Source organism: Stenella coeruleoalba (genome assembly GCF_951394435.1).
Source record: "Stenella coeruleoalba genome assembly, chromosome: 20".
Classification (NCBI taxonomy): Eukaryota; Metazoa; Chordata; class Mammalia; order Artiodactyla; family Delphinidae; genus Stenella; species Stenella coeruleoalba.
Window position 1 is genome coordinate 49166148 of NC_137166.1, and position 27216 is coordinate 49193363.

At 57.8% G+C, this 27216-nt stretch overlaps 2 protein-coding genes across 4 annotated transcripts; one reads left to right on the forward strand and one right to left on the reverse strand.

Annotated features, from left to right (window-relative positions):
- The first annotated feature begins 444 nt into the window (after nucleotides 1–444).
- Nucleotides 445–8957, forward strand: KLC3 (kinesin light chain 3). Its single transcript, XM_079907130.1, has 13 exons — nucleotides 445–702; nucleotides 3835–4100; nucleotides 4609–4839; nucleotides 5167–5236; nucleotides 5641–5860; nucleotides 6245–6332; nucleotides 6406–6507; nucleotides 7049–7222; nucleotides 7868–7958; nucleotides 8036–8076; nucleotides 8168–8274; nucleotides 8467–8530; nucleotides 8839–8957. Exons 2-13 carry the CDS (start codon nucleotides 3843–3845, stop codon nucleotides 8908–8910), a joined length of 1518 nt encoding a protein of 505 aa, XP_079763256.1. The 5' UTR covers nucleotides 445–702; nucleotides 3835–3842; the 3' UTR covers nucleotides 8911–8957.
- ERCC2 (ERCC excision repair 2, TFIIH core complex helicase subunit) lies at nucleotides 8938–27169 on the reverse strand. Of its 3 annotated transcripts, none has more exons than XM_079907129.1 (23): nucleotides 27137–27169; nucleotides 26711–26875; nucleotides 25639–25716; nucleotides 25501–25563; nucleotides 25231–25344; nucleotides 20478–20594; nucleotides 20273–20389; nucleotides 19805–19928; nucleotides 19611–19707; nucleotides 19392–19525; nucleotides 19140–19308; nucleotides 16643–16761; nucleotides 14382–14451; nucleotides 14225–14294; nucleotides 14032–14133; nucleotides 12821–12884; nucleotides 12179–12300; nucleotides 10706–10798; nucleotides 10534–10606; nucleotides 10242–10312; nucleotides 9993–10136; nucleotides 9759–9902; nucleotides 8938–9330 (listed from the first exon to the last, which is right to left on the reverse strand). In XM_079907129.1, exons 2-23 carry the CDS (start codon nucleotides 26741–26743, stop codon nucleotides 9238–9240), a joined length of 2211 nt encoding a protein of 736 aa, XP_079763255.1. In that variant the 5' UTR covers nucleotides 26744–26875; nucleotides 27137–27169; the 3' UTR covers nucleotides 8938–9237. The 3 variants fall into 3 exon arrangements, 2 of the variants coding, with proteins under 2 accessions (XP_079763255.1, XP_079763254.1); XM_079907128.1 differs by having other exon boundaries at nucleotides 26711–26810; nucleotides 27137–27161; XR_013825263.1 differs by lacking the exons at nucleotides 8938–9330; nucleotides 9759–9902; nucleotides 9993–10136; nucleotides 10242–10312; nucleotides 10534–10606 and having other exon boundaries at nucleotides 10781–10798; nucleotides 14018–14133; nucleotides 26711–26810; nucleotides 27137–27161.
- Nucleotides 27170–27216: the final 47 nt, after the last annotated feature.

Here is a 27216-nt window from a genome sequence, read left to right on the forward strand (position 1 = left end):
ACGGAGACAGAGAGGCTACTTGTCCAAGGCCTGCGCAGCTAGTAAGTACTGAAATCGGATGTGAACTCAGAGCTCAATTTTCAGCCTCACCAATAATGTGATGTAAGACAACATAGTAATTATAATGTTACACGAAATAATTTTAGGTCCTGCAAAGTTTTGTGAACAAAATCAAGGAGAGAAATGAGGTTGTGTTTTGGTGGGAAGGTGTAATTTAGAAGAGACAGGCAAGGGAGGCCTCTCGGAGTAAGCGGCCTGTGAAAAGGGACCAGACAAACGTCGAGATCTGTGTGGAGAGATGTCCAAGCAGGGCGCACAGCCAAGGCAAAGAGCCGGCGGCTGGCACTGCAAGAAGACCATCCGTCTGGGATCCAAAGTTTCCAAGATTCTAGTTTCGCTGAGACTCTGGTTTCCAGGCCTCCTGCGCACTGGAATCATCTCAGATTCGACGTGCCCTAGAGGCTACCGGCTACGCGCACGCGAAGTTCTGCGGTTGCCTTAGGGCCGGGGCCGCAGCGCTTAACTTTCCCCGGGCTGTGGGCGGGGTCTGTCTCACCTGTGGGGGCGGGGCTCCGGGCCGCCCCACCCCCTCCGGAGGACCCGCCCGCGGCCCGAGACTCGCTGCGCAGCTGGAAGCGGCGAGGCGTGCGCGGCGGACGGGCGTAGCGCGGCGAAGCAGGACCGGGAGCTGTCTGCGGTCAGGTGGGCGCCGGGAATGCGGGGTGGGAGTCCCAGGAGCTGCGAGGATGGAGGCGAGGGCGGAGGGTGTGGGCTGGGCCTGGCGCACCCCTGGGCCCTCTGGCCTGGAGACGGGGACGGGCCTTGGGGCCCCTGGACGCCCCCTGTCCCACCCTGGGGCTCCCCGGGGTCTGGAGGCCCAGCTGGGGCCGCGCCTCCTCCGCCGGGCTCAGGTAAACAGGAGCGAGGACGGGGCGGGGCCTGGGGGCGGGAGGGGGCCCTTGTGACGGCCTGGCAGCGGGCGGGCGCGCGAGCGGTGAAACCGGGGTGCGCGGGGCTGGACGGGCCGGCCAGGGGTAAGTTGTGTGGTTTGCGGGGCTGGCCAGGATGGGGGCCTCCCGCCTGCGAGTGTATGTGTGTGTGGAGATGGTGCGTGCGTGGGCATGAGAGATGGTGTACGAAGCTCAGGTGTGTGTGATGGTGTCAGGCTGTGGGTACAAGTGGGTACAGGTAGGTACAGGAGATGGCCTGTCCGTGTAAGCCTGCGAGGGCACAGAGGGACTGCTTGAATGATGTGAAACTGTTTCAGTGATGTGAAAATGTGGGCGACTTCTGATTGTGTGTCTGTAATGCTGTGTGTGTGTGTGTGTTTGACAGGGAGTTGAACTGTTTATAGGGTTAGGTGTGTCACCAAGAAATTGTGTGGCCGTGGTTGTCTCTCTGCCTGTAAGACTGGGGGGGTGACAAGGAGGTGGGCACTATGGGTTCAGGATGGATGCGTGGAGTGTGACTGTGAACATCGTTGTCAGCTGCGCGGTTGTGCGCACGGGGCTCAGCTGGTGAAGGGGAGTTTGCTGTTTGGAGGCCGGCGTGAGTGTGGGAGCCGGCGTGTGTCGAGGAAACAGCCCGAGTGATGTGTGGCTGTGCGTGTCGCTCTGTTACTGTGCGGAGGTTGCGTCTGGAACATTCGGCTCAGCTGTCTAAGATTGTGCGCGATGTCGTGGGAGGTTGTATACGTCTGCAAACTTTCGTGAATGATGGTCATGGTGGTCGGGATGACTCAATGAACGGGTGTGGTTGTGAGTTTGACTTGCATGTGGGGTGCAAGACTACATATGGTGTGATATACATACACACACTTATATACTACGTACACAGAGAGATTGATATATGGACGAACACGTATATACATAGAGAGATGGATGGCGATGGAGAGGCTGCAGTATATAAAATCCGCAGGATTACACACCTGCCCTTACTCTGTGCCTGAGTGGATGTGATTGGGAGCATGTGCACAGGTGCTAAAAGTTCTGGGCTGTTCAGGGGAACACAGTGGCTTGAGTGAAGTAAGCCTGAGAGACTGTGCGGAAAGCATGGGACTACCTGTGTCTCTACAGCTGTCTGTGCCATGGGCACCTGCTTGTGACGGTGTAAGAGCCTGGCCGCAGGGGTCATTCGCACGTCCGCGTGTGAAGCTCTATAGTGTGTCGGTGTGCGAATCCCTGGCTGGCCAGGTGGGGAGGAAGGAAGGAAATGGGGAGGATGGTGACGGGTCCACCGTGAATCCTGGGAGCATGGAGGAGTCGCTGGGCATAGGATGGAGCGCTAGGTGCTGGCAGGACTGGGGGGGGGGGTGTAGGAGAGGGCACGTGTCATGGGCATAAAAGTTCAAGGAGGCAGTCCCAATGGAAGTGGTTTGGGATTTGGTTATCTTTTTGCAGGTGAGGGGGGCTGAGGGAGGAGACAGTTTGTGTGTTGGCTTTTATTTTGTTTTTACATTTTTATTGAAGTATAGTTGGTTTACAATGTTGTGTTAGTTTCAGGTATACAGCAAAGTGATTCCGTTGTATTATATATATATATATATATATATTTCACAATCTTTTCCATTATAAGTTATTACAGTATATTGAGTATAGTTCCCTGCATACACAGCAGGTCCTTGTCGGTTATCGATTTTATATATGTATATGTTAATCCCAAACCCCTAATTTATCCCTCCCCTCCCCTTTTCCCCTTTGGTAACCGTAAATTTGTTTTCTATGTCTGGCTTTTATTTCTGAAAGGAAAGTATACCTGTGTGTTGAGTTGTACTTCGCAGAGGAGAGTGTGTATGTGTTATTTCTGAAAGAAGAATGTACTTGTGTGCGTGCCTTAGTGTGTTGCATTAGGTTGTATCAGTATTTTGAAAGGAAAATGTGGACGTGCGTGAGGGTGTGCTGAGTTGTATTTTTAAGAGAAAGTGTGTGTGTGTGTCATTTCTGAGAGGACAATGTGTATTACGCTGTATTTCTGAGAGGTGTGTGTGTGCATGTATGTATGTGACGGCCCCAGAGGCATCGTCACCAGATGTGTCATTGACCTTGTCACCCATATACAACCCCATGAAGTCCCACATGTGAACCCCCCCCATCCATTACCATCTGGGCCTCAGACCCTCAGCTGTCACATGGCCAATGTGACATCCATGGGCCACGCCTGCCACACGTTTGACCCAGCACGCCTTGGGCTGGCTGAGCATGTCTGCAGTGGAGGGTGGAGCCTGTTTCCTCTGGGTCTGTCAGGTCCTCGGGCTCCGGGAGCCACCACACGGGGCCCCCCTTCCTGACCTCCCCAGTCTAGAGGCCTCTGCTTCCAGCACCCCAGCCCCTTGGCCCTCTCCTCCTGCCCCACCCCACCCCCAGTGGTCTGACTGGTTCCCAACAAAAACACCCTAAGAATGAGCTCACAGAGAGGCTGCCGCCTCCACGCGTCCTGCCCCACACGCCCAGTGGGCGAGGGCACCTCTGGTCCCAAGGTCACACAGCCGGGAGTGCTGGGCCAGGGGACCCAGGGTCCTTGGGGTGAGCTGGGTGGGAGCCCTCGAGATGGCTGTTTGCCCTCCTTTGGTTAATCATACATAGTGAGGTTTTGGAGTTGCCCTCAGGGCGGGGCCCTGGGCCGAGGACAGGGAAGACTAGGTTTTCAGTTGCCCGCTGGCCAGGATGGGTGTGGGACAGGGTGCTGGCTGGAGTGAGGAGAGCACGGAGGCAGAGGGCTGGCCGGGATGGGCGGACAGGGAGAGGGTTGAGGGGACCAGTGGCGTAAATGGCGCGGAGGCAGAGGGGCTGACTTGCCTGGCCCTGGCAGTGACCCCCTGATCCCGGTCACCCCCAGAAGCAGCAATGTCCGTGAAGGTGGCGGCCCCGGGAAGCATGGGGCTGGGCCCAGAGCACCTGAGCCCTGAGGAGCTGGTGCAACAGACGCGACAAGTGGTACAGGGGCTGGAGGCCCTGCGGGCAGAGCACCGGGGCCTGGCCGGGCACCTGGCGGAGACCCTGGCAGGACAGGGCCCGGTGGCTGGCCTGGAACTGCTGGAAGAAAAGCAGGAGGTGGTGAGCCACTCACTGGAGGCCATCGAGCTGGGGCTGGGTGAGGCCCAGGTATGAGGGGGCCAACTCAACTATGGGGGATGTGGCTCAGCCCTGGGGGTTGCCCAGGGATGAGGGGGCCAGCTGTGCTGGAGGGGGCAGCCTGGGGAGAGCGGGGACTGGGGGAGCCCAGGCCCGGGAGGGGGAGGCTCCGGTCCTGAGGTGGGATCCCTGGGCTGCATTGGGGATGGGGTCCTTGTGTGCGACAGGGACCCCTGAACCACGTGGGGTCCTTGCATGGAACTGTGGGTCCTGGGGAGACTTTGGGGTTGCACGGGTGGCATGTGAAGTATCCTGAGTGTAATTTGTGTGCCTGGGTGACATCAGAGGGGTCCCGGGGCAGGACTGGACTATGGCCCTGAGAGCCTTTGAGCATCCCTGGAGCCACAACGGAGGAGTCTCTGTATAATTCGGGGCACCCTGGAGAGAATGGGGTGCTCTGGCTTGATCTGAGGCCCTGGGCTGGGTCGGGGGTGAGAGGGACCAGGCCTCTGACTCGCCACCCCCGCCTCCCTGGCAGGTGCTGCTGGCCCTGTCGGCACATGTGGGCGCGCTGGAGGCTGAGAAGCAGCGGCTGCGAGCGCAGGCCCGGCGGCTGGCCCAGGAGAACGCATGGCTGCGGGAAGAGCTGGAGGAGACGCAGCAGCGGCTGCGGGCCAGCGAGGAGGCTGTGGCCCAGCTGGAGGAGGAGAAGAGCCACCTGCAGTTCCTGGGGCAGCTGCGGCAGTATGACCCGCCGGCGGAGAGCCAGGTGCTGCGGGACCCGGCGGGGCGGGGGCCATGATGTGCTGGGGACCCCGCACTCCTTAGATACCCCACAGCCCCCATCCCTCGGTGGTGCCCCCTAGTGCCCCAGACCCTCCAAAGAACCCCCTGACCCTCTGCAGAGCCCCACAAATCCCAAACCCACTAGAACTTCCACCGAAGGCCCCCATCTGCTCCACAAAGCCCGAGGATCCTCCCCAAGCCCTCAGGAGACCCCTGACCACCACCACCCTCAAACCCGGGGATCCAGGACCCCAGTCTCTGACTCAAACTCCCAAGCCTCATGACACCCACTTTCCTGTCCTCTCTGCAGCAGCCCGAGTCCCCCCATCAGCAGGACAGCCTGGCCTCCCTGTTCCCCAGTGAGGAGGAGGAGAGGAAAGGTGGGTGTGGGGAACTCAGCCAGGAGGATGAATGGCCCAGGCTGGGGGGGATCTCTGATTCGCTGGGCCCCCAAGGCCTCTGAGGGAGGATGGGGAAGGTCAGGGCGGGGTGTCAGGAGGATGAAGCAGGGGGCTGTGGGGCTGACAGCGGGCAGGTGACGCTGGAAGCTGCAAAAGCAGGCCTGCCACGGCCCCAGGAGCCAGGTGGCTCCCATGTTTCTGTCCCGCAGGCTAGGACACATCCCACAGGCCAGTAAGATGCCTGTGATTCCAATCTCAGACATCAGAACAGGGGCCCGTGGTCCCAGGGGCCAGCGAGGCAGCTGTAGCTTTGGGGTGCATGTGTCCCCTCGTGTGGGGCTGGAGTAGGAGGCCTGCAGTGACTGGGTGCCCGGCACCCCCAGGTCCCGAGGCAGCGGGGGCCATCTCTGCTCAGCAGGGTGGCTACGAGATCCCGGCCCGCCTTCGGACCCTGCACAACCTCGTGCTCCAGTACACGGGGCAGGGCCGCTACGAGGTGGCTGCACCGCTGTGCCGCCAGGCCTTAGAGGATCTGGAGCGGAGCTCGGGCCACTGCCACCCTGACGTGGCCACCATGCTCAACATCCTGGCGCTGGTGTACCGGTGAGGGCTGCAGCCGCGACGGCTGGAGGGGGCAGGAAGCGGGCGGACCCTGGTGTCCTGCTCTGCCAGCATAGGGCACCAGGGGTGGTGGTGGAGAGAAGGGGCAGAGCTCTGGGGAGGCCACTCACTGAGACCCAGGCAAAGAGGAGTCAGCATGGGCAAGAGAGACCACAGTGGAGTGGGGAAGAGACCTAGGGTGGCAGGGGCTTGGCAGCCAACTGGGAGTGTGGGGACCCTGTGCTAGACTTGGGAGGTATGGGGACCCCCAGAGGATGCCACCCATGCTTGGTCGTCAGGTCTCTGGGCCTGCGGGATTCAGCCCAGCCCGTGGCCCCTGCTACCCCAACCTGGCCAAACCCCCTCCACCCTCGGGCCACCCCACAGGGACCAGAACAAGTACAAAGAGGCCACAGACCTTCTCCACGACGCCCTGCAGATCCGGGAGCAGACACTGGGCCGGGAGCACCCCGCGGTGAGCGCAGGCCCAGGAGGGAGGGCTGCAGGCTGTGCCTTCCCACCCCTGACCCGCCTCTCGCGCCCTGCAGGTGGCCGCCACCCTCAACAACCTGGCCGTCCTCTACGGGAAGCGTGGGCGTTACCAGGAGGCGGAGCCCCTGTGCCAGCGCGCCCTGGAGATCCGAGAGAAGGTCCTGCCCCCACCCGGCTCCCACCGAGCCCCTGTCCTGAGTGGCTCTCACCCCTTGATCCTGATTTCAGCGCTTAATTCTGTGGCCCTTGCATGACCCTGACTTGCTCCTGTGACCTCTGACCTTCTGTGCCCCTCCCATTTGACATCGTGAGCCTCCAATTTGAACCTAGAGCACCCAATCCCCTGACCCACCACCCTTGACATACCAATGACTTCTGTTTGGTCTTGACTTCTGACTCTCATAGGTCACCTCATGCCCCCACCCGGTCCCGACCTTCCAACCCCACGTGACCAGTACAACCCCAGCCTTGATCTACCTATTTGACCCATAATCATGAGGTTTTGCACCACCATGACCTCTGACCCAACTACTCCCCAGTATGACCAGGCAGTTCCTGCCCTCTGCCCCCAACCTCCTGTAGTTCTCCATCCACTTCAATCCTATAACCACCAACCCATGACTCTCATTACGGCTGTTGGCATCACGTGGCCTGCCAACCCCGGCTGGCCCCAGTGACTTGTGATCCCATGACTCCTAGGTCCTGGGCGCCAACCACCCGGACGTGGCCAAGCAGCTCAACAACCTGGCCCTGCTGTGTCAGAACCAGGGCAAGTTCGAGGAGGTGGAGCGGCACTACGGCCGGGCCCTGAGCATCTACAAGGCCCTAGGTGGGCCTCACGACCCCAACGTGGCCAAGACCAAGAACAACCTGGTGAGGGCGCCTTGGGGCATGGGTGTCTTGGTCCCGGGGCCGCGGCACTGGGGAGCACCCATCGGCTGGAGGGTGGGCTACCACCGAGGCCAGGGGCCCCACCTCTGCCCAGCCCTCGAGCTGTCCCGTGAGACTCGGCTTCCAAGCTGGGCCCTGACTGGTGAGGTCGCTCAGCACAGAGGACACGGAAGCATCAGCAAACAGGCAAGTTGGTGGCAGCCAGAGAACAGCTCCAGTCAAAGAGGAAGCCAGAGAGACGGGCTGGGAGCAGATGAGAGCGTTTATTGAGCTAAACCCCCTTCTTAGGACTTTGCCTGTACTAGCCGTTTCTTCAAGAGCCCTATGAGGTAGGTGCTCCCGTTGCCCCATTTTGCAGGTGAGGAAACTGAGGCACAGAGAGGTGTGTCACTGGCTCAAGGTAGAGTGGGGAACAGGTTCCTGCTCTGAGTCAGGAAGTCACCTACCCCATGGGAAGTAGGTGGGGTTGGGCTCCAAGCCCACCCCGCTGTCGGCCAAGGCCTGGAGTGTGGGGTAAACCTGGGTTTCTTCCTGCGGGGGCTGGAAGGATGTGCCTGGGTGCAGTGCTGGGACCTGGGAAGCTCCTAGGTTTGAGCCAAGATCACCCAGGCTATGCCCTCCCCACAGGCCTCAGCCTACCTGAAACAGAACAAGTACCAGGAGGCGGAGGAACTGTACAAAGAAATCCTCAGCAGGGAGGCCCTGCCTGCCCCTCTCGGTGAGCCCCCAGCCCCTCCCCTCTCCCCCAGGGGGCTCCTCAGCCTCCCCACCACAATGGCCCCATCTGTTCCCCAGGAGCCCCCAACACAGGCACAGCTGGTGACGCAAAACAGCAGGTGAGGACAGGCTCTGCCTCGGCTCCCAGGGTGGAGGTGGGTACTGGATGGAATTGGGGGGACTGACCCGTGTCCCTGGCGCCCTCCCCAGGCTTTTCGTCGGAGCAGCTCGTTCTCCAAGCTCCGAGAGTCCATCCGGCGGGGAAGTGAGAAGCTGGTCTCCCGGCTCCGAGGCGAGGGGGTGGTGGGGGCAGCCGGGTGAGTGTTGGGTCAGGTTGGTGGCCAAATCTGTAGCCCACCCCTCTCCCTGTCCTGCTCAAGAACCTTCCATGGCTCCCATCTCCCCTGCCACACATACAATCAAACCTGGCGCTGGAGTGGTCCCTCCCAGGGTGGGAGCCAGACACTCCTGGGCTCACTTGTGCCCCACCCACCAACCTTCCTTTGTAGGATGAAGAGGGCCATGTCACTCAACATGCTGAACGTGGATGGTTCCAGGGCTGCTGGGAACCAGGTGAGGGGGACACCCGGGTCAAGGGTGGAGTGAGGGGCCACACCGACAGGCCCAGAGGCCAGGGAAGGGCGGAAGTGGGCAGGCTGGCGGTGGAGTGAACGCCAGGATAGGGCGCATGGGTGGCTTTTACTTGGGTAGAGGTGGGGGAGCGGATGGACTGGAGTCAGGGTGGACGTGGGGACAGGAGGACGAGCAACGCGGCCGTCAGGATAGACAAGCTGGCAGCCAGGCTGCTGGGGAGTAACCCTAGGGGCAGCCGCAGCAGAGCTGCGTCCGGCCCCTCACCCACCCCCTGTGCCTGTCCCCAGTTCCCCAGCCGGCACCTGGGCGAGGCCTCTCGGACCCTCAGCGCCAGCACCCAGGACCTGGGCCCCCGCTGAAGGCGACAGAACCACGGGCTGCGGCTTCTCAGGAGGAGCGGGAGCGGGAGAGGGAGGGGAGGAGGGGAGGGGAGTCCTTTCATCTCCCTGACTCGCTCCCACCCCTCGGGGGCACCCAGTGTCTTGGGCTTCCCCGCTGTCCTCTCCTCCTGTGATTAAAGGCCGTAGACTTGGCAGCCAGAACGTCCGCCTGAGGTGTCCTGCAGGGACCTTTAAGCGCCTCCCCCGGGGGCGCCCTCCAAGCTACTGGGACCCAGGGCCAGGTAAGGCTCACGAGTCGCGGCCAACTCCTTTTATGGCCCCGCCCCCGCCCCCGCCCCCGCCCCGCTACAGCTGCTGAGCGATCTGCTCTATCCTCCGCAGCGTCTCCTCCGACTCCAGCTGCTCCAGGCTGAGCAGGGACAGGCCCAGCTGATCCTCCTGGTGGGGGGCAGGGGAGGGTGTCAGCTGCTGCACTTCCTAACACAGGGGTCCACAACTCAGTAGGGACAGGTGGCCCGCCCGGGGGGGCTACAGGACAGGATGCTTGAATTTCAAAACACCTGTATAACCCAGGGCACCCCCGTCCCTGTAACCAGAAGATGGGCCGAGGGAGGGAGGCGGCAGCCAGAGAGCTGTGTCCAAGCTAGAGAAGGACTGGCTTTCCAGAGGCCCACGGCCAGCTCGGGGCTCCCACTGGAGACACACGCTCTGGCTGTAGCCCTCGACCCTCCCCGCAGTTCCAGTTCCCAGGCCTGGCGCGCCGGTGCACACAAACCCGTCGGGGGCAGGGAGCAGGCTAGGCTCGGGGCTCGGGGAGAAAGCCAAGGGCCCTTCCTGCAAGAGGAGCTTAGGCGCCGCGGGCTCACCCGGTGGAATGGCTGTGCCATCTGCCTCAGGAAGTACTTGGCGACCTGGACCCCCTCGTCAACGGTCAGGTTGAGGTTGGCGTCGGTGAGGTGCTCCTGGATCCAGCGGGGCAGTTTCCCCCGCTTGTCGGCCCGGGCAAAGCGCTGTGAGTGGGAGAGGGAGGATGTCAGGACCCTGGCAGGGGGAAACGACTGGGGGAACCGCCTGGTTGGCAGGGGCCCCGGAACGCGCACCTTGTCGGCAAAGACCATGAGGCCGTAGTCAGTCTTGCCCCTGATGGCCCGACCCACGCACTGGGCTGCGTGGCGCATGGCATCGAAGGTCAGAAAGTCGTTCTCTCGAATCTGGAACTGGTCCCGAAGGTATTCCAGCCGCGCCTGCGGGTGCAGAGATGGCGGGGGCAACGTCCCTTCCTCACACAAGTCCTAAGGAGAGGGCCCGACAGAGGCCTTCACGTCCTACCGCCCCCAGGCGCTGCTCACCTTGAGAATGCGGCTCTGGGTGTAGACGTAGGGCACCCCGAACATGATGACGGCCCGGCCGTAGTGGTGCACTGCGGGACACAGGGGGAGTGAGAGGGCTGAGCTCGCGGGGCCCGGGAGCTCATGCTATTTGAGTGACTGCACCCCAAGGGCCCTGCAGAGCACCCAGGGATGGAAGGAAGGGGAGGCCCCCGTGCGTGCCCAGGCTATGGGCCGCCGGTCCCCTGGGGGAGCAGAAATGGCCAGACATCCACGCAGGCGCTTGGGGGAGGGGAGAGCCTAGTCCACTCACCAAAGTCAATTCCCTCAGACACTTTGCCTCGGGCCACCGAGAGCAGGATGGCCCCACGGCCGTTCTCGCAGGCCTGGGGAGGGGAGGCCAGGACACGAGATGCGTCACCTCGGAGCTGCCTCCTCTGGCCCCTCTCCACCCTGGGCTTTCCTCTTCCCCCGGTAATACCCACCTCCTGGTACTTCTCCAGGGCAACACTGGTCTCAGCCCCATCTTGGGTCTCAATAAAGAGCAGCTTGTTCCTTTGGATGTTCTCGAGGATGCCCTTAGGGAAAGACACCAGGGAGGTCAGGGTGTGGGCTGGCAGAAGGATTAAAGGACAGGGGAGTCCTGTCAGATTCCCGTGCAACAGACCACTTCTCTCCCCAGGCCTTAGCTTGCCCACTGGAGACTTGGGGAGGGTGGTGGTACTGTCACTTCTTTGGAAAACCCCGTGACCCGGGGAGGGGACCAATCCTCATCCTTTGGATGAATGGAACAGGCATGTGGCTCAAGATGGCCCATCGGGATGCAGGTGATAGGTGGAGAGGCCAGGCAGAGCCAATCAGAGGCTGACTTGAGATTTCATATTTGACACTGAAATAGACGTGTGGTACGAATACAGGACAGATACACAGATGGACCAGTGAGACAAAACAGAGGGTCCAGAAACACCCCCCCACACACAGATGGTCACTTGTGCCACTCAGTGCGGGGAGCTCTTTTCAGTAAGTGGGGCTGGAGCAATTAGATTTCCATATGGGAAAAAGATGAATCTTGACCCCTGCCTTACATCATACACAAAGGTAAATCTGAGGTACCTCACAGCCCTTAGACGTGAAAGCTACAACTACAAAGCTTCTAGAAGGAAACACAGGAGCCCATCTTCGGGACCCTGGGGTCGGCAAAGGCTTCTTAAATAAGACACGCAAGGCACACAGGATGTGGCGCTCAGGGGGCTGACAGCCGCCTTTCCCACTGTGTGGAAAGAGCCTGACGACAAGACCAAGGTCTTGGTTGTGTGTGAATGAGGTTCCCACACATTGCCTGGTGCTAACATTAGACAAGTTCACTCGTCTCAGCCCAAAGAAGCGCCCTAACTTCCCCGAGAGCTGGGCCCGTGATGCATTCAGAATCAGAAAGGACAGGGCGCCCCCTCCCCATCCACATCCTCTTGGGTTGCCAGTGCCCAGCCGTGGTGAGCTCCATTTCCCCATGACCTCACCCACACGCTCCCCAGAAGGGGCTCCTGCAGGTTCTTTGCCCCGAGCCTGTATCCAGCCTTAATTCTCCAGAACCTTCCTCTAGAGGCGCAGCACCCAGCTAGAGTCACACCTGCTACCCAGTGTCTCGACACCAAGCTGGAGAGGCTGTTGGGAAGTAACCCCAAAAACCCATAAGGTGGGATGTGGTCACCTCTCCTGAGGGCCACATCTCTGAGGAAGGGGCCCAGCAAGGCTGCTCATGTCTTAGTTCTTAACCTGGATATTGGGAGAAGAGTGAACGCTATTTATTCTTTAAACTGTCCATCTGTGTTTTATATGCTGTCCTATCACCTATGATACATGTCACCATTTAAAATACAACAGGAATGAAGCCAACACACAGGGGAACAGAGCCAAGAGCTGAGACAGGGGCCTTCTGTGGAGTGAGTAGCTGGGCGTACCTGCTCGTACCAGGAGGCCACGGTGCTCTCCATGTACTGGTAGCTGGTAAAGAAGGCCACGATGCCATCGGGCACCACAGCGGACATCTCCAGCAGGAGGTTTCCGTAGTTCCGGATCACCGCTGTGAGGGGTCAGAGGTTGGACTCTCTCCTGGCCTGGTTCCACCTCCCCACTCCCTATCAGAGCGTTCCTGTCTAACGGCTTGTCTTGAATTTGGGTTCCTAAAAACCCCACTGAGGCCTCTGTAGGACTGTTCAAACACATTCTGCTTTTCCTTGGGAGGACGGCACCCCCAAACCCCTGAAGACAGGTGTGGCCATGTGACTTGCCACGGCCGAATGCAGAAAGGGCCACATGTCACTTCCAGGTGAGAACCTTTACGAGGCAGTTCACAATTCACCACGATCCCTCCTGTCACAGCTCAGCACCACAGTCATGTGTCCAATGGTGGAAGCTCCCAGCACGAGACATGGGGCAGGCCCCCACCAACCCACGATGGCACGGACTGTGGGCGAGAAGTACCTCTGCCTGAAGCCACTTCGATGCGGGGGTATTTGTTACTGCATCATGACCCAGCCCACGCTGACTGCTCCACCTCCCCTCCTGGGACCCATACAAACCATCCCCTGTGGGTACCATACCGATATCTTCCCGGGTCTCAAACTTGGAGCTGATGGCCACCTGGTCATTGCCACGGCCAATGATCTGGAAAGAGCAAGAGAGGTCACGATAAGGGAAACAGCCGCAACCGCTCCACCGTGTGAGCGCAGGCGGCCTGCTAGCGCTGTTCTAAGCTTTTTACAGACACAGGGCCATTGAATGAACCCTCAGCTACGCTGTTATCTGCATGGCACAGATGAATAACCTAAGGCTCACAAAAGGCGAGTCGTGTCGCCCGCCCAAGGTCACAGCAGGGACTGAACTGAACCGAAGTCTGCCCATGTGTCTCAGCAGCAAGTACCCTCTTAGCCCGTGCCGGCCTCCAGCCAGTTGGTTCAGGAAGTTGCCTCTCACCCCCAGCTCAACAGCCACTGTGCAACGCCGCCAGCAACCTCACAGAAGCACGACGCGGTACATGGCCCATGGTCAGCACCAGTCCACAACCCCTGAAGGGCAATTCAGAAGCGAAAACGCTCTGGAAACTCCACATGTTTAAGTTTGGCACGAACTCCTACAGCAGCGAAACCTGCCCTGAGCCTATTCAGAGTCCTGACGTATCTCCCTTAGTTAGACTCTGCAAAACGTTTGCTGAAATATGACTCTCACTGGAGGGACTTGCCCAGACCCCACTGGCAGTGTTTCCAGTCTGGAAAATTCTCAATTCTAAAACACATCTGGGGAATTCCCTAGTGGTCCAGTAGTTAGGACTCCATGCTTTCACTACTGAGAGCCCGGGTTCAATCTCCGATCAGGGAACTAAGAGCCCACAAGCCGTGTGGTGCAGCAAAACAAAAAACAACAAACAAAAAAAACCACATCCAGCCCAGGGACTTCAGATATGAAACTGAGGGCCCATGTTACGATGTTCATCTTACAAAGAAGGGGACCAAGGCAGAGTGGAAAGGTCACTTAGCAAGGTCACAGCCAGACGATGAACCGGGCAAGGCCTGGGCCACAAAGGCCTTTCACACCTGCTATCTCACTCAATCCCCTCAACCACCCTGGGAGATCACAGAGGGGGTGTTCCCATTTCACACATGAGAAAGCTAAGGCTTGGGGCATCGAACTCAAGCCCAGGTCTGTCTGAATCCAGAATCCCACAGCTACCTGAAAAGTGGCAGGGAGCAGAGGGAGGAAAGGCAGCCCTCATTCCCACCTCCCCTCCCCCATCACCTCACCCTCTCCCACGCACCATGGGGCAGAGGCAGACCCGAGCCAATGTCATGGTGAAGGTTGCCATGGTGACGGGGTGGAAGTCCAGGATCTTGGGGTAGATGTCCAGCGGGGACAGCGTCTGTACCAGGGACAGCAGGAGGGATCTTAGCAGGACTGGGCAGGAATCAGGAGTCCCCCCGTGGAGGTCTGGGGGCCAAAAGGGCCCTCACCCCAGATGTGATGATGACGGACTGGAAGCGCTCAAACACAGGTTTGATGGCCAGCGAGGCGTCCATGCAGCTGTGAGAAGACAAGGGTGGTGAGTGCCAGGCTGGGGGGCCCAGGCCCCTGTGGTCCATTCACACCCCCTCTGGGGTCAGGTCTCACCTGAAGTGCAGGATGGGGTTGGCGATGGTTGGGGTCCTGTCGTCAAAGGGCTCAATGATGATGGTGAAACCTACAGGGGGCCGGTGAGATTCCCTGGGCGCCAGTCATGACCATGCCCACTAGGCCACCCCCCACCTCTGCCCCCCACTTTCTCCCTCCACCCCAGTGCTCCTCCCCCCACCTTCCTCAGTGAATGGGACCAGCCACCAGCAGCCCAAACCTAAAACCCAGGCATCTGAGTCCAAAATATACCCCAACCCGCCCACTTCTCCCCAGGGCCGACACCTGTGCAAACGTTCAGAGGACCCTGAGCCAAGAGTACCAAAGGCTCACCCCTCACTCTCCCGGGGCTGCAGGGGCCCACCCCCCAACTCAAGCCAAAGTCTCGAACCTTCTCCTACCACCTGTCTGTCTAAGCCATCAGGAGGCTGGTCAGCTCTGCCTCCAAAGTCTAGCTGCCCACTTCCTCCAGCCCCGGCCCAGTGCAGCTGCCATCACCTCCCGCCTAGACCACTGCAGTCGCCTCCTCACTGGGCTCCCCGCTCCCACCCCTGCTCCCTTCACAGCAGCCAGAGGGACTCTGTGAAATCCTGAGTCAGTTCACAACTTGCCCTTTCTCAGAAGCCCCCACACTCCTCCCAGGGTCCAGAATTGTCTGTGGGATCCTGCCGCGATGACCCCATTTCCTCCTTGCTCACGGGCCTCCTGCCTCACTTTCAAAACCACCAGGCTCATTCCACCCCGGGGCCTTTGCACTTGCCCCACTGCCTGGCAAGCTTCCCGAGGCAGCTGGCTCCATTTGGTCATTCGGAACTCAGCTCAAACGTCAGCTCCTCAGAAAAGCCACGCCAGCCACGTAGGTGTTCTCCAACATGGCGACATGTTTGTTTCTCACGAAAACTATCACTTTCTGGAATCATCTTCCTTACCTGTGTCTGCATCTCGGCTCCCTGTCTTCCCAGCTAGCACATAAGTTCTGGGAGGTCAGGAATGAGGTCTTTCTTGGTTCCTGCCACTTCCCCAGCGCTGGGCCTGGCCCATTTGTTGAACCAATAAATGAATGAATGAAGCCACGTATTCTATTTCACTTAGTAAAAATTTTTTTTTTTTAGTAAAAATTTTTTAAAAAATCAAGTCCTCTGTGCCTAGCCCTGTGCTGAGGATGCAGCAGTGACTGAGACAGCCCTGGTCCTGCCCTCTCAGGACTCACAGTCCAGTGATGGGGACACAGACCTGTCCCCACAGAGTGACCACTCTTGAGTGGGCAAGGCTGGGACGGGGAGCCTAGAGGAGGGGCCTGGCCCAGCCTGGGAGTCAGAAGGGGCTTTCTGGAGGAGGCGGCGGCATTTTTCCGGAACCGAGAACTGAAGGATGAGGGGGAGACAGCTGAGGGCTGAGGAACGTGGGGAAGGACGTTCCAAATAAAGAATGTCAGGTGCTGGGAGACGGCGAAGTGGGGAACAGAGGAGAAAGACAGACCGAGAGGCAAGATGGGGTGGACGGAGGGATGGGCGCAGAAGGAAGCTTCCGGTGAGACTTGCTGCCGATCGGCCCTGGGGTGGGGGAGACGGACTCACTATCCTCCTGCCAAGGCCACACCAGGCCGCAGGACATCAGGCAGGCCTGACCTAGTTTCCTAGATAGAGGAGTAATCCCTGGGGATCAGACCGAGCCCTTGGCCAGCTTAAAGCTGAGGAAGCGGAGGGAAGGCTCCCCTCTCCCCTGGAAATCCGAGCAACCTCCTCGACTCCTCTCCCCCCGGCCCGCACGGCCAGGCACCAAGTCCCGGCCGCTTCAGCTCCCACATCTCTCTCCAGCCCCTCCTTTTCTCTCCTCCCGCGCTGGCCCAGCCTCTGCTAGAAGAAACATTCTAAAGCACAAATCTGACCCTGCCTCTCCCTTGCTCAGAACCTGCCATGGCTCCCCAGCGCCACTGGGAGCAGCATGACCAACCCCTGACCCCACCGCCCGGTGTGAGCGAGCAGACCCCCCACAGAACTTCTCCGGCCTCACCTCATGCCTCTGCCCACCCCCATACTTCTCCACTCTGCAGCCAGAGGGAACCTTTGAATACGCAAACCTGAGCGCGAGGCCTGCTCACTCGAGAGCTCTTCGTGGCTCCCCGCTGCCCTCAAAATAAAGCCCAAACTCCCGAGCCCCACCCTGCGAGGTCCCGCCAGTCCGAGTCCCAGGGGCAACCCTCCAGGCTCTGCTAGGTCCCGATTCCGGGCCCCCGGCAGAGGCAGGAGAGGTGAGCTCACCCTTGGCGTAGGTGCTGACGAGCGTGGCGAAGTTAGCCAGGAGGGTGAGAGGGGAGAAGTCGGCGAGATCTGCGATCTCCAAGGTGTGCAGGAGCGAGCGGAGGCGCTCGGCGCAGAACCTGGCGGGGTGGCGGGATGGGCTGAGGGAAGGCAGCGGGCCCCAGAGTCCCCTCCTCGCCCTCAGAGGACGTGGTCACGCACCGCCTCCCCCGCCGCCTGGCAGTCCCGTGAGGGCAGGGCCTGGGTCTGTGTCAGTCACCTCTGTGTCCCCACCTTGTACAAGTGCATGTCCCACGGGGCCACAGCCACACGAGGGCACACACGGAGCAACAGTCACACGGCCCACAGAGTCGCAGTCATGTCACATGAGATCACACTCTCACATGCAGGTACTCGGTCAGAAGGGGTGACCCAGCATCCCACAGCCACAACGTGAATCCCGCATGGCCACACCGTCATATACTCATGCCCGGAACCTCTCGCAGTGTCTCAGTCACACCCACCTCCCTCGGTGACACTCACAGCATCAGAGTCCCACAGGCTCACAGAGGACAATCTCACACACCCTCACAGAGCCGTACACGCAAGGCCATCCAGCTGGAGGCTCTCACCCCTCGGGGACAGGCGGTGGGGCAGGAGAACCTGGCTTTGGAGCCAGGCAGACGGTCAAGTTTAAAACCGGCCTCCTGAACCTCCTTTCTTCAAGTCTGTCTTCTCTTCCCCCAAGCTCGATCAGGTGCCCCCTCTGTGTTCCCTCAGCCCCCAGGACTCCCCCATCCCAGCCCTGGGTTGGCCCTATCTGGGACGGGTCTGTCTCCCCAACTGAACTGTGAGCCCCAGGAGGGCAGGGTCAGGGCCGTCTCAGTCATCACTGCGTCCCCATCACAGAGCAGGCACTCAGAACACGTATCATGTGGCTAACTAAGATTCCCTCTGTCCTCAAAAGTCTCTCAGCTGTGAGAGAAAGTTGAAGCCACGCCGAGGGCTCCCCACCCCCTCAGAGGCAGAGCAGCCAGGAGCTCTGGAGCCCTACAGGCCGGGCTTCGAGTCACAACTGCCACATGCAGTGCTGTGCGGCCCTGGACGATGGCTTCTCCTCTGCGGGACACAGCGTCCTCATCTGCAGCACGAGGCAAGGACACTGTATTGACAGTATTTTTTTTCTTTTTTTTTGGCCGCGTGGCATGTGGGATCTTAGTTCCCCAACCAGGGATCAAACCTGTGCCCCCTGCAGTGGAAGGGCAGCATCTTAACCACTGCACTGGACCACGAGGGAAGGAGATTCCATGGGATGTGGACCATACTGAGATTCCATGGGATGTGGACCATAAAGCACTTAGCTCATCATCAGTGCTCTAGACTGGGTAGGTTCCTGGCATCACTGCCCTGTCATTTAACCACCACAGGAGGGACTTCCCTGGTGGTGCAGTGGTTAAGAATCCGCCTGCCAACGTAGGGGACACGGGTTCGAGCTCTGGGCCAGGAAGATCCCACGTGCTGCGGAGCAACTAAGCCCGTGTACCACAACTACTGAGCCTGTGCTCTAGAGCCCGCGAGCCACAACTACTGAGCCCGCGTGCCACAACTACTGAAGCCCGTGGGCCTAGAGCCCATGCTCCGCAACAAGAGAAGCCACCGCGATGAGAAGCCCACACACCGCAACAAAGAGTAGCCTCCGCTCACCACAACTAGAGAAAGCGCAGGTGCAGCAACGAAGACCCAATGCAGCCAAAAATAAATACGATAAAATAAATAAATGAATTAAGAAGGAAAAAAAACAGAGAAGCCAGTGTAATGAAAAGCCCGTGCACCGCAACGAAGAGTAGCCCCCACTCCTCTGCAAAGGAGGAAACTAAGGTTCAGAGAAGACCAATGACTTATGCAAAACAGCAAAGGAAAAGCACAGGAAACTCCATCCCCACTCCCAGGTCCATTCGCTGCCTGCCCTGTGACGGGGAGACTGACCCTGCCCCCCAGATCGCACTGAGGGGCTGCTCCGGCCCACAGGCTGGGGGCCGGGGTCGCAGGGGGGACGATGAGAGGCACTGATGGGAGGAGACAGGGGTCTGGGGGGAGGGCCCCATTTTCTCCCGGCTCCCACTCTGCTGAGCCTCATCAGGAGCCCCTCCCCAGGGCCGCTCCCTCCCCTTCCCCTGGGGCCTGGGGCAGGAACACCTCTGACCTCTAGCAAGGGCCCAGGGGCCTCGCCACCCGTCAGCTCCTCCACCCTGCCCGCCCCCTGTACACAGCCCCTCCATCAAACTCTCCTCAGGTAAATTCTCTGATGGAGCCATGTGCCGCCTCCCCACCAGGGCCCCAGGACCAGCTCGCGGACCTGCCCGCTCTGCCCCACGAGTGCCACACATGCGCCCCCCACTCTTCCCTTACTCCTGATGCTGGTGACACGGGGACCCCAGGCCACAGGCTGGGAGGACGAGGCTCAGCGAGCGCCAGGGCCGGCCGCGACGCCCCCCACCCCCAGCCGCGGAGGCCGCACCTGAGGGGCTTGCGCTGGATGCACACGCGCTGGGCCAGGCCGCTCAGGAAGGCGGGCGGGCTCTCCTGCGCCACGTGCTGCACGCGCAGCCGCCACTTGATGTACTCCAGCAGCCGCCGCAGGAAGCCCAGGAAGTGCTCGGCCGTGCGGATGGAGCCCGGCACCGCCTCTGCGGGGAGAGGGCTCAGCCAGGCGCCGCTGGGGGTCCAAGCGGCAGGGGTGTGGGGGGCGCGGGGGCAGGCCGCGGCTCACCCTTCAGCACCTCGTCGGGCAGCACGGGGTTGGCCAGGTGGGCGTCGGTCTCCCGGGCGGTGCTGGCCTCCCGCAGCCCCTCCACCAGGCGCCGGTACTCGTCCCGCAGACGCTGCTCGTCCGTCTCCTTGATCCTGCGGGGAGACCAGGTGTGGGCAGAGCTGGGGACACTTGGGGGGCAGGTCAGGCGCCAGGGCCTACCGGCTGCAGCATCCCCACCTGAGCACCGTCTTCTGCAGGGTCTCCAGGTTGCCCTGGCACCGATCCAGGGTCCGGCGGGTGAGGTTGACACTCATGGAGTCGATGCAGACGTTGTCTGGAGGAGAGCGGGCAGCGGGCCAGGCTCAGGCAGGTGGACGCAGCGGCAGCCTGAGGGGCTGGCATCGCCTCCCTGCCCTGGCCCCCTCCCTCACCAATGTTGTGGGCCTCGTCGAAGACGACGACGGCCTTGCGGGCCAGCTCCTTGGACACCAGGTCGGCAATCTTGGGGTCCAGGAGGTAGTGGTAGCTGTAGACCACCACGTTGGCGTGCAGGATCTGGGGGCCGAGGCGGGCAGGGTCAGCCCGGGCCGTCTGCCAGCACCCAGCCCTGGGGCCCTGCCACCGCCGTCCACACCACGATGCCACACCACTGCCCCACAGGCCCACAGAGGCGAGGCGAGGCAAGAGACACAGGCAGATGGACAGACAGACACAGACAGGCACGCAGAGACGAGGCAAGACAGACACAGGCAAGGCACAAATACATATACGCAAACGGATACACTGACAAACAGATACAGGCGCAGACCAATAGGGAGATCTAGGCAGATAGACAGATGGGCAGGCAGCCTGTAACCCTCACACACGCCCCTCTGCCCGACCCCTGCTGGCCTCCTCACTGAGTATCGGGCAAGGAAGTATGGGCACCAGCCCTGGCGCCGCCCCATGGCCTTCAGGTCGTCCAGGTTGTAGATGCCAGCAGGGAGGGGCACCTGGCGCCCATGGACATCAAATTCCTATGGGTGAGAGGGTACCTGGGGTTCAGGGAGGTTGGCCGTTGCTAGTGGTCCCACCCTCTGTCTCTCACCACTGCCCCGCAGGCACCTCGTAGAAGCGGCAGTGGGGCAGGCTGGGGTCCCGCTGGTACTGTGCCCTTATGTAGGAGGCCGTGAGGCTGTGGCATTTTCCGTCGACGTCCTTCCCAAAGCGCAGGGGCGTCACCTGAGGGGCCAGGGAGCATCTTAGCACCGAGAAAGGCTGAGAGGCCAACCACTCCTTGAACCCGGGGCTCAACGCCTAACGGATAGGCGGGATAGGAGGCCGTCCTATTCCAACCGGGGTGAGACTTGGGCATTTGTGGAAAACTCTAACCTCAATCTGCTTTGTTATTAAACAGTTAAGACACCGAGAACTTACTACAGGGATGCAAGAGTGGTACAGCTGTTAGGCTCTCATTCTTTTCAAAATGTTAACCTCTATATAATGCCAATTACATCTCAATTTTTCAAACTATTAAGGCTTGAAGATTCTTTAGCATGTAGATGAAGGATAACTGCTTTATCTTTTTTTTGTTGGCCGTGCCACACGGCATGTGGGACCTTAATTCTCCAACTAGGGATCGACCTGCACCCCCTGCGTTGGAAGCACAGAGGCTTAACCACTGGACCGCCAGGCAAGTCCTGCTTTACCTTTATTTATTTATTTATTTATTTATTTTTCTGCTTTATCTTTTAAAATGCTGAAACAGCCAGAACTTTGGCAAGGTCCAAGAATCAGAGGAGGCTCTGATCGCAGTTTGAGAACCTGCCTTACCTGTGCCCTGCTCCGAGCCCTCTGAGGCTCCACTGGTGGCACCGTCACAGCCCAGGGCTCCCTGTCCTCAGAACAGAACCTTTCCCTCACCAGAGGGAAGGCTCCGAGGCTGCGACCCCTCCCTCTCCCTTTCCATCAGTTGCCAAGGCTTTTTTTTTTTTAAAGTCTTTACTGAATTTGTTACAATATTGCTTCTCTTTTATGTTTTTTGGTCTTTTGTCTGCCAGGCATGTGGGATCTTAGCTCCCCAACCAAAGGCGAAGTCTCAACCACTGGACCACCAAGGAAGTCCCTAGTTGCCAAGGCTTATACTACTTCTTTCTCTTTCTTAAATGCCTTTACATTTTATCTTTTTTTAATTAGGTAATATAAATACGTCGTATGGGACTTCCCTGGTGTCCAGTGGGTAAGACTCCCTGCTCCCAATGCAGGGAGCCCGGGGTTCTAATCCGGGTCAGGGAACTAGATCCCGCATGCCACACTAAGAGTTTGCATGCCACAACTAAGGAGCCGGCAAGCCCCAACTAAGAGTCCACATACCTCAACTAAGAAGCCCACATGCCGCAACTAAGGTTCCGCACGCCGCAACTAGTAAGTCCTCATGCTACAACTAAGAGTTCACATGCCTCAACTAAGAAGTTGGCATGCCGCGACTAAAGACCCCACATGCTGCAACGAAGATTCCACATGCTGCAACTAAGACCCGGCGCAGCCAAAAATAAACAAACAAATAAACAATAAATACCCCCCAAAAAATCACATAAAAAAACAAATACATTGGGGCTTCCCTGGTGGCGCAGTTGTTGAGAGTCCACCTGCCGATGCAGGGGACGCGGGTTCGTGCCCCAGTCCGGGAAGATCCCGCGTGCCGTGGAGCGGCTGGGCCCGTGAGTCATGGCCGCTGGGCCTGTGCGTCTGGAGCCTGTGCTCCGCAACGGGAGAGACCACAAGAGTGAGAGGCCCGCGTATGGCAAAAAAAAACCCAAAAAAACAATAAAAACAAATATATTGGGCTTTCCCTGGTGGCGGAGTGGTTAAGAATCCGCCTGTCAATGCAGGGGACACAGGTTCAAGCCCTGGTCCGGGAAGATCCCACATGCTGCAGAGCAACTAGGCCTGTGTGCCACAACTACTGAGGCTGCGCTCTAGAGCCCACGAGCCACAACTACTGAAGCTCACACATCTAGAGCCCGTGCTCCACAACAAGAGAAGCCACGGCAATGAGAAGCGTGCGCACTGCAACAAAGAGTAGCCCCCGCTCACCACAACTAGAGAAAGCCTGCGCCCAGCAACAAACACCCAACTCAGCCAAAAATAAATAAGAAAAATGGGCTTCCCTGGTGGCACAGTGGTTGAGAGTCCACCTGCTGATGAAGGGGACACGGGTTCGTGCCCCGGTCTGGGAAGATCCCACATGCCACGGAGCGGTTGGGCCCCTGAGCCATGGCCGCTGAGCCTGCGCGTCTGGAGCCTGTGCTCCGCAACGCGAGAGGCCACAACAGTGAGAGGCCCGCGTACAGAAGAAAAAACAAAACATTGTACAAGGTACACAATGTTAAGTGTCATGTATGCTCCCACAGAAAAGTATTTTAAAACTATGAAAACTTTATCTAGGATTGAAGCAGAGACCCAATGGCAAATCTATTTTGAAGAACTAAATTCAATCCAAATGAAAACTACAGCTATGCTTTTAAATCCTTCCAAGGCAGAAGGCATGTGGAGGGACAAAACCAAGATGGAATTATCTGTCGCAATCTTTAGCATTATCCAGGTCACTCTATATCTCTGGAGACAACTAAGATACCATCCTGACATACAGCAGAATACTACTTATACACTTACCACATTTCCAGAAAATCTAATCCAGTTAATTAATTCTCAACTTCTCACTTTCCTAAGGGGGACAGAACCACCACCTGAGCGTGTTCTGGGCACACGCATACATCCATTTGCTACATGGTTCCTCTTCATTTATGCCTCTAAACTTAAAGTCATAATTTAAACTTTTGTTTAAAAGAAAGCATCTTGAAATTTTGCTCCAGAGTCTGTGGAAGCTTTCATATCTCCCAATCCTCCTTGCTATTGGATAACAAAGGCTGAATAATGTTCCTTAATTCCACGTAGCAACAGCAGGATGGCACAAAGTCGGCTGTCCAAAAAGAAAGAGCCAGGGATATTTTTGCACTACAGCATCACCAAGAATGGCAAAGATTCCCATCCATGGGTTTCAACACAGTGCTGGGGTGCCACTGCTCTTTAGTCATCATCCACTATCTGTATTATTTCTCATACATTCTTACAAATAACATTACATAATATATATTCTGGGACTTCCCTGGTGGCACAGTGGTTAAGACTCCACACTCCCAATGCAGGGGGCCCGGGTTCGATCCCAGGTCAGGGAACTGGATCCCACATGCATACCTCAGCTGACAGTTCACATGCCACAACTAAGGAGCCCGTGAGCCACAACTGGGGAGCCCTTGTGCCACATCTAAAGAGCTGGTGAGCCACAAGTAAGGAACCCACATGCCACAACCAAGACCTGGTACAAATAAATATATAATGTAACAACAACAAAAAAAATATATATATATAAATAAAAAATACATTCTTGGAATATATTATACCGCACTAAAGAATTACCACACTAAAGCACTTAAAACCATGCCTGGAGCTCAGTGACCCCAATGGTTTTGTAACTTAACGATAACAACTATTTTTCTATGTATCACATATTAATATTTATTAATATCACTATAATTTCTAATATTCTTTTTTTTTTTTTGGCTGTGCCGTATGGCTTGTAGGATCTTAGTTCCCTGACCAGGAATCGAACCCGTGTCCCCTTCAGTGGACGCACAGAATCCTAACCACTGGACCGCCAGGGAATTCCCCATAATTCCTAAAATTCTTTTAGCTCTTCATACATGTGAAGGGCTATACATGCATTATCTTGCCCAATCTTTTTTTTATTATTGAAATATAATTGATATATAACATTACAGATCAGTTTCAGGTATACAACATGATTCGATACTTGTATATGTAGGGAAACGACCACCACCGTAAGTCTAGTTAACATCCATCACCATACACAGTTACAATCTTTTTTCTTGTGATAAGAACTTTTAAGATCTACTCTTTTAGAAACTTTCAAATATACAATACAGTATATGACTTACAGTCACCATGCTGTACAGCTGTCCCTCAATATCCAAGGGGGAATTGGTTCCAGGTCCACCCCATGGATAACAAAATTAACAGATGCTCGAGTCCCTTATATAAAGTGGCGTAGCACAGTTGGCCCTCCCTATCCGCAGGTTCTGCATCCACAGATACAAAGGGTCAACTGTACGTTATGTGACTTATTTATCTTATAACTAGAAGTCTGTACTTTTTGACCCCTTCACCCATTTCGCCCAACCCCACCCCCCTGCCCAATCTTATCAACAACTGTATGAAGCAGGTGATTAATTATCCCCATTTTACAGAAAAGAGGACTGAGGTCCCGAGAGCAGAAACCACCTATGCAAGAGTATATGGCTAGTACATTTCAGAATCAGGAAACCAGACCTGCCAGCCTCCAGGAGCTGTCCTTTTTTTTTTTTTTTTGCAGTACGTGGGCCTCTCACTGTTGTGGCCTCCCCCACCATGGAGCACAGGCTCCGGACGCGCAGGCTCAGCGGCCATGGCTCATGGGCCCAGCCGCTCCGCAGCATGTGGGATCCTCCCGGACCGGGGCACGCACCCATGTCCCCTGCATTGGCAGGCGGACTCCCAACCACTGCGCCACCAGGGAAGCCCCAAGGAGCTGCCTTTTTAACTTCTCTCAGGCTGGGGAAAGTGGGAAGGCTCCCCAGCGGAGGTGTGCCTGGGCCAAGACTGATGAGTCGGCATTTGATGAGTGAGAAGAGAATTCTGTGCATGGCACCTGCACATCTCCCTGAGATGTCTGGTCTGGGTGGGGATCTAGGACTCCTGGTTGGATGGCAGAGTTTCCTCTATCCTGAGGCTTAGGGCGAGGGGAGGAATGGGCACTCACCTCGGGATGAATACACAGGTTCTTTCGGGAACTCAGAGCCAGCCCCAAAAACGACAGCTTCTCGCCCTCCTGTTTCTCATAGAAGTTGAGTAACTTTCGAAGTTCTTCAATCACCTGTTCCAGTTGATAAGGAAGGGGGGACTTGGCCTCATTGAAAGCCCCAGCCCCTTCCCCAGCTTCCCACAGGCCCCCAAAGCTATGATGGCAACCGCCAGGGGGACCGCTGGGTTAGGGGACAGTGAGGGGCACTGGGATTGGTCCCAGGCTCACCTTCTCAATCTCAGGCACAGTCCTCGAACAGTAGATGAGTTTAGTCACCTCCAGTGGATATGCCTGCCGACGACAATGGGTTCAGCCTCGGCCCCTGTCCAGCCTCCTCCCCCTCCACGGGCCCAGTGGGTCACTTACCCGCTGGTACGCCATGATCAGGGCCAACAGGGACACTGTCTTCCCAGTGCCTGAGGGCATCTCCAGGACTCCATGACCCTGCATGATTCGGGCAGGAGGAACAAGACACAGTCTCTCAGAACTTCAGGGACACAGACTCCGGGAAACCACCCCCGCCGCGAAATGCCACCATTGGAATAACAGGACAACAGAGCAGTTAAAAGTCTGGGCCCTAGGGGCAGTGGATTTGAACCCCACTTCTGCCACTTTTGTTGAGTGGTCTTAGGCAAGACCGCTCAACCTCTCTGGGGCCTCAGGATCCGCATCTCTAAAAATGGGCCTAATCTCTTCTTCATAGCATGGCTATGAGGATGAGTGAGAAACTGGGGGTTAAATACTTAGGACAGTGTCTGATATGTAGGGAACCTTTTTTGTTTCAATTTGGCAAGCACCTCCACAGCACTTACTCTGTACCTGGAACTACTACTAAGTGTCTTACGTCAGGGTTTCTCAACCTTGACTCTCCTGACATTTTGCGGCCGGGTAATATTTGATCGTGAGGGGGCTGTCCTGTGCACTGTACAATGTTTAGCAGCATCTGTGGCCTCTACCTACTAGATGCCAGTAGCACCACCACTCCACTAGTACCGACAATGAGGAATGTCTCCAGACATTGCCGAATGTCCTCTGGGGGTCAAAATGGTCCCCAGTTGAGAACCTCCGCCTTACTTAGTGAATTAACCCCTGTAGCCCTCATATTCAGCTGAGGTAGGTACTATCACTATTCCCCTTTTACAAAGGTGAAAACTGTGGAACTGGGAGAGTAAGTGATTTACCCAAGGACACACAGCTGTGGGTAGTCGATTCCAAAGTCTCTATCTTCCTAAGCCAGCCACTGAGCAGCTGAGCGTTTGACAAGTGTCAGCTGCTTCTATTATTAACTATTATTATTTGAGATAACAGAAAGTTTGGCAGCGCTGGCTTCCCAAGAACCTCAGATTTCTAAACTCCAAACGTCCTGCAATCTCAGTCTTAGACGCACGTGCGGCAGCCCCCGCCGTCAGATGGGCAGCAGGGGGGCCGGCCCACCCACCTTGGCATCCAGCGTGCGTTTGAGCTCCAGCATGTAGGAGAACTGCTCCGGGTAGATGTAGTCGTATGGGAAGTAGACCAGCAGCCCGTCCACGTTGAGCCTGGCGGCGGGGGCTGCCGGGTCAGTCCCCCGTCCCCTCAGCCCCTCTCCAGACTCCACATTCCCCTGCCGTCGAACCGAGAGGGGTTACCGGCCCGCTGCCCCCCGCCCCCCGGATATCCTCCAGTTCTCCAGAAGTCTCCGGGTCCCTTCTGCATCTCGTCTCTGACCAACCCCGTTCCCGCCCCGCGGGTCCCCGCGGCTATCCCTACCCCTCCCCTTCAGCCTCCCCTCGCCCCGCCGGGACCCGAGGCCTGCCCGCTGGCCCCTGCGTCTTCCAGACCCCCACGCCCGCTCGCGAGCCGTGAACCCAGGACCCCCTCTCACTTCATGGCGCCGGTCGCGGCTTGAAGCGGCGTCTGCCCGCCTCCCTCATGAATATTCAGTAGAGGCAGGATCCGCAGGAC

What these genes read in the sequence shown, in the direction of transcription:
- KLC3 (XM_079907130.1), top strand. Translation starts at nt 3,843, where the DNA reads ATGTCCGTGAAGGTGGCGGCCCCGGGAAGCATGGGGCTGGGCCCAGAG. An exon ending in ACCCGCCGGCGGAGAGCCAG is followed by an intron (nt 4,840 to 5,166) that starts GTGCTGCGGGAC and finishes TCCTCTCTGCAG; the next exon opens with CAGCCCGAGTCCCCCCATCA. An exon ending in TGGGCCGGGAGCACCCCGCG is followed by an intron (nt 6,333 to 6,405) that starts GTGAGCGCAGGC and finishes CGCGCCCTGCAG; the next exon opens with GTGGCCGCCACCCTCAACAA.
- ERCC2 (XM_079907128.1), bottom strand. An exon ending in CCGTCATCATCACATCTGGG is followed by an intron (nt 14,134 to 14,224) that starts GTGAGGGCCCTT and finishes TCCCTGGTACAG; the next exon opens with ACGCTGTCCCCGCTGGACAT. An exon ending in TGAGACCCGGGAAGATATCG is followed by an intron (nt 12,301 to 12,820) that starts GTATGGTACCCA and finishes GACCCCTCACAG; the next exon opens with CGGTGATCCGGAACTACGGA.